Source organism: Sander lucioperca, chromosome 8, assembly GCF_008315115.2.
Source record: "Sander lucioperca isolate FBNREF2018 chromosome 8, SLUC_FBN_1.2, whole genome shotgun sequence".
Classification (NCBI taxonomy): Eukaryota; Metazoa; Chordata; class Actinopteri; order Perciformes; family Percidae; genus Sander; species Sander lucioperca.
This window is the reverse complement of record NC_050180.1, coordinates 5750646-5758334: the sequence shown is the minus strand read 5'-3', so window position 1 is coordinate 5758334 and position 7689 is coordinate 5750646. Positions and strand designations below refer to the sequence as shown.

At 41.2% G+C, this 7689-nt stretch overlaps 1 protein-coding gene across 2 annotated transcripts; it reads right to left on the bottom strand.

The window, feature by feature from the left end:
- Nucleotides 1-18: 18 nt before the first annotated feature.
- Nucleotides 19-7665, bottom strand: cnot9 (CCR4-NOT transcription complex subunit 9). Of its 2 annotated transcripts, XM_031304622.2 has the most exons (9): nt 7301-7665; nt 7055-7081; nt 6552-6737; nt 6280-6395; nt 4695-4804; nt 4478-4587; nt 4033-4131; nt 3829-3920; nt 19-853 (listed from the first exon to the last, which is right to left on the bottom strand). In XM_031304622.2, exons 1-9 carry the CDS (start codon nt 7316-7318, stop codon nt 685-687), a joined length of 927 nt encoding a protein of 308 aa, XP_031160482.1. In that variant the 5' UTR covers nt 7319-7665; the 3' UTR covers nt 19-684. The 2 variants fall into 2 exon arrangements, with proteins under 2 accessions (XP_031160482.1, XP_031160483.1); XM_031304623.2 differs by lacking the exon at nt 7055-7081 and having other exon boundaries at nt 7301-7663.
- Between the last annotated feature and the right edge of the window lie 24 nt (nt 7666-7689).

Genomic DNA, 7689 nt, shown 5'->3' with positions numbered 1-7689 from the left:
GCACGCCCAGTCATAAAGAAGGTTTAAAAGTCTTATTTGAAATGTAAGGAGGAAAAAAAAATAACAATTCCTACTTTGAAGTGGAATGTTACAGGAAATTACAGTGAGAAACAGGAAAAGCTAGAGCTGACCGATATTTTGGAAGCACCGATATTAACAACCGTGACAGATATCCAGATAGACATTGCAGTGCTGTTAACTGCAGCAATACATGTTGTTGACCATTTTCTTATTTCAAGTTCATTGCATTTCTCTGTTCAAAAAGCACTTTTTTTGAATTGTTTTGATAGGGAAATATTTTGTTTCAAACTGTAAAATATCACACTGAAACAAACCTTTCATTTTGGATCTTGCCAAAAACATTAACGTCATAAACAAATACCAGCCAATATTTCATTATTGGATTAAATTATTGTCAAATATCAGTTATCAGTATCAGCTTTGAAAATCTTCGATCAGTCTGGCTCTTTAAAAAACAACTTTTTAGTTGTGAAGTCGGGACTTTGTTTGTGGAAGTGACATACTGGCAGTAAAACTGGTGTAAATGATGTATCCAAAAGCAAATCTTCCTCTATTATGTCCTCCACTTTGTAGACAGTCTCAGCACCGCATATGGCAAAATACAAAATCTAGGCGGTGATGAGAGAGTCTTTCTGCGTCAGCTGTAAACACACTCTGTCCTCATCACTGTGGAGCCAGTGGGATGCCTCTAGCATCGGTGACTTGGCCCTCCTGCAGGTTCTTGACCAACTGTGCCAGCCAGCGCTTGGTGGTGGTGTCGTCCTTTAGCACCTGGGCAAAGGTGCTGTCTTTCAGCTGGTCTGGCAGACACTGACGCAGGGCCTCTCTGGCTCTGAGGAAGGAAATACCACATGTCACAAACCAAATGTACTTTTGAGTCAACACAACAGCTTCTCGTGTTGGTGTCTCCAACTGTAAACCTGTAAAAGTCTGTACTTCTCTACCTACAGTATATCAAGATTACATACACGTGCTGCATGTGAAAGACTCATAAAGAGCTTATTCCTTAGATAAAGGCTGCTATTTATGGAAGGTTCTCCTGCTTATTATCATCAAAGACCAATCTATATTTCAAGTATTACTTCTTAACCTCTGCAATATGCTTTCTCGATATGCATTATTAATATTACTTAAAAGCATTGTCAGACCTATCTCTATCTCTTGTGAAACCTCTGCAGATTTCCCTGACTTTGACGGCTAATGAATAGGGGTGTAACGGTACGTGTATTCGTACCGGACCGTTTCAGTACAGGGCTTTCGGTACGGTGCACGTGTGGACCGAACGCAATCTTTTGTGTGCGCAACATAGGTCAATATTCGTGTTTCCACACAAACATATTAAGTGGCGGAAGTCTCCGCGTTCAGCGCAAATCCCGCCCTCCAGCTGATTCTAAAGTTTTCATTGGTCATGTCAATATGTCAATCACTGTACAGATTGCCTACACCAAACACTGATCTCTAAACCTACCCACCGTCACTGTAACCTAAACCAATGAAATCGACTGCAGGGCGGGATTTCCGCTGAAGTGGTTTGGGGAAAAAAATAAAAATCACACACCGGGTGCTGTACAACAACATACACGGCACGCTTTAGCCCAGCCTCTCGCTAGCTAGCGTCATGGCCAATGCAGACAAGCCCATTGACAGTACGGACAAACCGGAGCTTGAAGAGCCACCCATATCATTAAGGTCTCCTGTTTGGGAACGCTTCGGTTTCCCAGTGAAATACGTCAACGGACAAAGACTAGTCGATAAGACGAAAGCAGTGTGCCGACGTTGCTCAGGATTGCTCGGGTATGTTTCTGGCAACACTTCAAACTTGTTAACGCACTTGAAAAGTATATACTTTATAAAGTATTAAAAAAAAGTAACATGTTTCGCCTGTTAACTGGTGTTTTCTTAAAAGAATGGTACACATTTTACAAATTCTTTCAGGGTATACATGAGCACAACTGTAATCTTCAACAAAACATACATGGCTCCCCTACAGGAAATTGGTTAGCAGAGCCCTGTGCTGTGTCATACATGGTGGATTCATCCATAAGATGTTTTGGAGGAGCAGAGCTGCAGCTCTGTGCTCTTCTTCAAAATAACTTTTGATCAGAGGGTCATTGATTACAAACATTATAGACTTATAGCGCCCTACCATGTGCTAGTCTGACTATCTAAAAGGAAATGCATGATTGATTAGTTAGAGAGATCATGACACACCTCATCTTGTGATCAACTCAGTTACTAGATGACGGTCTAAACCAGGAGACAGCAACCTTAGGCATGCATGCCACCATTGGCATGCGGTAGCTCAAACAATAGCACACAAGCAATAAGTGTGCAAGAGTCATGCCAAATGACCTCTTCTACAGCCATTGGCAGGAGCATGGCTTGTTATTTACGGTAGTTTGATTGACTTTTTTCCCATCCGCATCAGCGAAGACCCGCCCTACTCTGCCTCGATTGGCTAGTACTTGTTGCCTTCTTCACAGAATACGCTGCAAAGGAAAAAACATAACACTGCCTGAGCGGGCTCGGTAGATTATTGCAGGCTTAATGCTGATATGGCACACTGATTAACAAGAACATTTTAATATGGCACTTAATTAAAAAGGTTGCCGACCCCTGGTCTAAAACATTCCCTCATTCATTAAATATGGGGGCTTTGCTTTGTGATAAGGGGTGGCTGCCGTTTTACCCTGAAGATTAATGTTAGATAATATAAAAAATGTAAATTTCTTTAGCAGGGATGGTCTTTATTTCAGTTAAAGTGGCATACTTCCACTAGTGGAAAATATCTGGTGCAATCTCTTAATGGAAAATAATAATGGAAAAGTTCAAAGAAATATTTAAAAATTGCTTCGAAAAGGAGAAAGAAAGCTCACTTTAGCATCTGTAAGGCTGTAACCACCAAACATTTAGAAATTCATTGGAAATCAATTATTATATTAAGCAGTAAATTAATTTTCGGATCATTACCTAACAAACAATTAGTGCAAGCATTCAGTTCTGACCACAGGCTGACAAGCCATTTAACTGACAGCCACCACAAACTGTTTTTGTGTAATGGCTCCTCCTAGTGGCAACTACTAATGATCAAATTCTTCAGTCATATTCTCTTCCCTGTTAAAAGTTGTACAGTCTCACACAAATCTAGCCTGGTCCTACCAGACTCGGGTCCATTTCATTTGTACAGAGAGTCTGGCCTCTCTCCATTGACAAGTGTTAACTTCCTTGAAGGCGGGTACTCTGTTGAAGTTTAAAACTATTGGATCTGCCCAGAGCCACTCTGGATCTGCCATAACCAATCGCTAACGTTTGGTCGGGACGTATGTTATGCGCGTGTGCAACAAGAGGGGAGACCGACAACTATCGGCTTATATTTAGCATTAGCATCGCTAGCGTTAGCCTTAGGCAACTCCTTCACCACTAACGGAGCGAGCTGGAAAATCAAACTTTTCCTGAACCCCGTGGGGAGGAGGGCCACAACATCATGGCCACCAACACAACTCAGCAAAGATTGTTCTTGCTCGGGCTTTAACTTCTGGATATTCGGCGGCGTTGTCACAACGGACCGAATGGCTTCGCTCGCATCTTTCTAGCGCACGTCCTCAACGTCATCGTTCTCAGCCACTCCCTCTGTTCGCTGATTGGACCGCCAAATATTTGGCCGGAGAAAACCCAAAAATGTACCGCGAACCCAGACGGAGTACTGAAGGGAAATGAAAATTGAGCGGAAGTACGTAGGAGGGCGGAGCCAGGCTAACCCAAATCACCACTCAATCAAGACCCAACGTTAAAAACGGGCTGCTCTACCTGAGATTGTCCGAGAGGCGAAGGTAGCAGCGAACAACATGCTTCAACAGGCGGGCTGATGGTTCTTTAGAGAGCTGGAGCACCATTTTGCCCTGCAAAGAAAAACATCAAAATTATATTGTGAAAGTCATTGCCGAGTGTCACACTGTGCAGATTCGGAAGGTGAACTCAATCAAATTCAAAGGTTTCTTAAGGAACACTTACAAGAATCATGGCCACATGGGAGAAACGTTCATACGTCTGACATATATAGGCCAGCCCTGTGTCATCCAGCAAGATCTTCTGCAGTATGAAAGTAGCAACCTTTCAAACAAAATGATGAGAATAGCGAGGTGTTAGCTGATGTTACAGTCATATTATGCACCAAAACTGCAAAAAAATAATATACAATGTATTTTTCTGTAACTTAAAAGTAAAACTACAGCAGTTTTACGGGCTCATAATTCTAAAAGACTAGCAGCAGCATGGGAGAAATTTTTTTTTTTTAAAAAGGAAACATTTTGGGCAGTTAAACAGTGTAGCTAAAAGGAGAAAATATAGTGGTTGGACACAGGTTCCAACCATCTATTACTGTATGCCAAAGGTCAAGTTAGGGAATCTGTATGTCAGTTAGAGGACTGTTTGAAAAGCAGCTGGAACAGTTCAGTACCGTCTTGGAGAGCTCACTCCCTGACTCCATGATGCGGAGACACAGCGGGATGATTTCAGTGGTGAGGAGGAAGTTAATCACTTCTTGTTCATCTGTTTTGACCAAGGCACCTGCAGTAAACACAGAATGACGCTTGAGGAGAGGGATGAAGACACAGTTTTGTGGACACAACCATCAATCTAGAAATAAAACAGGACTAAGCAGGAGTAAAGTTTACCTATGACTCCGAGGCTGGTAAGTCGCAGGTACTCAAACGGACGGGTTTTGCTCACAGTGTGCAGGAAAGGGTAAAGGAAAAGAGGGATGTGAGCAGCAAGAAAAGCTGACCTGGTAAGGAACAAAGACGTAAAAGCATTTTAATCACATGACCAGACATTCATACACAATCGGACGTAAGCTTCAAGGTCACCTTTATACCTTCATGGATCATACCGACAAGCCCCAGTTCTCCGATGCAAGACATATTCTTGCGTCAATACAAAAAGACAATTTTTTAAAAAGGAATCAGGTGTCATGTATGATAAAGATGTCAGTTCTGGGACATTACCGTTAAAGGGATAGTTCGGATATTTTAAAGTGGGGTTGTATGAGCTACTTCTCCATAGTCAGTGTGTTAGCTACAGTAGATGGAGGTCAGCACCCCCCCAGTTTGGAGAAGCAGGCAGGAGTACTGACACAAGCTAAGCATTGTAATGCTGTGGACGGGGGCAGCGGCAAAAATATATTTTAGCCACTTTAAAAAACACGATTATTGGTTTAGGTTAATGCTATATTTATAATCACCACTTCACCTTGCCGTCATACAGGCCTTTCTTTTCCACAAAAGTTTCCCCACTCTCTTTTCCCGCCTGCTCAGTCACACTGTGCAAAGGTTCTTCTGTATTCTTTGGCCTCTTTCGTCTCCAAAGTGATCGGCATTTCGTCGTTGCCGTCATAATCACTCATTTATATTTTCTTGTATTTGTTTATTCCATTAACCACTGAAAGACTGATCCAAACAGCTGATCTGCGGCGCAATACAGTGTGCAGCACAGTTGTGCTTATGCTTAGAAATACAGAAGTTCTACGGTTAGTGCCAAAGGAAAGGGCTGTCTGATAGCAAGATAAAGCAGCAAAAATATTCAGAATATAGCATACACTACCGGTCAAGAGTTTGGGGTCACTTTAGACATTTCCATTCCACTCCATTACAGACAGAATACCAGCTGAGATCAGTTGCATTGTTTTTTTAATCAGGGCAGCAGTTTTCAGATGACATTATGTGCTTACATAATTGCAAAAGGGTTCTCGACTGTTGTAGAAAGAAGTGGCTGATCTTTAATGCAATATCTACATTGCCCATGATCAGCAAACATTCATCCAATGTTCCAAAGGCACATTCTGTTTACTAATCTGATATCATTTTAAAAGGCCAACTGAGAAAACATTGGAGAACCCTTTTGCAATTATGTACATAATGTAATCTGTTAATTGTTCGCAATTTTATCGAAATCACAGGAATATTGAATATTTTTTAATGAAAATGAGAATAATGATACAAAAGTTATCATTCCGTCCAATATCGTTTATCATATCACAAATGCAATATCAATCAAACTAATCGCAATCAGATATTTTCCTCATATTGTGTAGCCCTAATTCAGAGAAAACTGGCAGATGTAGTGGAAAAATGCTTCTGCCGCCATCTATAAAGTACATTACGTAGTTGAAGTTTCGAAATACAGCCTGTCATCACAGGCTGAAAAAGAAAAAAATGGTTACAAAAACAACTGCAATCTTTTATTTAATGAACTCCCCATTACCGTGTCTCCGGGTGTGAGGCAACACACTGCAGAAGTGCCAGGGCATTGCACACTCTGTTAGATTGGTGAGCTGTAAGCGTAGGTGGATTTATAGATGGATAGATGTTCACTATTTCCTAATAAAGAGGAAGGAATGCAATAAGGAAAGAAATCAGTTAAACTTATAATCAAGGCCTTCCAACAACAGCAGATACATACATACATGCATATATGTACACGTGTGAGCAAATAGGTTCTATGTGCTACATCTAGGAGTGGGACATGGGTCATACCTGCAACAGGGCAGCAATAGTACCACAGGAGTGCCAGAGCATTGGTGCCAGGTCTGGCACAGACTCGCGTTTCTTGCTTAGCTCCAGCAAGGCATTTTCTCTGGTCTCTGGACTGGACAACTCATTGATCCATTGGTAGATCTTCTCCCGGTCTACCTGGGCCAGGGCTGTGACGTTAGTTACAGCCTGTAAAAGCAGGTGGCAAATAAACCTTGGATACAAACTGTAGCTATATCAATATGATGGAATGAGAAAAGTCATCAACAATTGTGCTTATCATAACAATGCAACATACATATCGTATGCATGTTACAACTAAACATCCACAATATGGTAGCCCATAGATATCAAGGTATTTCTGACTTTGTGGGAGCAAGTAGCTTTATTTTGGCATCACTGTAAATGAATTGGCAGTTTAACTGAAATCTCTTCAAATACTGTTATGTCTCTGACAAAATGTCAATTGTAAACTGTGCAGCCAAACATTGTTCAAAGCCACAAACCTTTATTTGAAGCTTCGTTGGAGATCCCTACGTTTCAAAAGATACCAAATATGTCAGGCTGAATTTGGGGAAATACGAATAAATTGATGCTGAAGACATCAACAAATATCCCCATTTGATGGAATGGTGTAACCATAAATTAACAGTGTTAAATGAGATGGTTTAATCGATGAAAGCAAATCAAAAATGGGAAATGTAGCTATGTTAAGACGGTTGATAACGTTACACTGATAGTAAAATACTCACTGCTCCCGTCGCCAGCATTCTCTGAAGCTCTTTGTGGTCCCAATGTGTTGTTAAAACTACTGTATCAGCTGAACTGGGGTGTAGTGGCAAACTTATGTGGCTGCAATAAAACAAACTTGGCGTAACTAACACACAGTGTGGGCAGCTAACGTTAGCCCAGCTAGCTGCTAGCGTTTTACGTATTGACAAATGGAATCCAGTAGTTACGCGCGAACGTTAACATTACAAGGAACGTAACTTCATTGCGATAACAAAACGTTAATATTTTCATTTATCTGTATCGACAACAGCCTCGAGAGCTTATAACTGAGCGCTATTGACCAGATAACATAGCTAATCCAGTGTCGAGTTTTTGTTGGTAATGGAGGCAACCTAAATACAGATGGCTA

Coding starts and splice junctions, on each gene's coding strand:
- cnot9 (XM_031304622.2), bottom strand. Junction 4,805..6,279: donor GCCTCACACCCGGAGACACG/GTAATGGGGAGT, acceptor GTTCCTTACCAG/GTCAGCTTTTCTTGCTGCTC. Junction 854..3,828: donor CGCCTCTCGGACAATCTCAG/GTAGAGCAGCCC, acceptor TTCCTTCCTCAG/AGCCAGAGAGGCCCTGCGTC.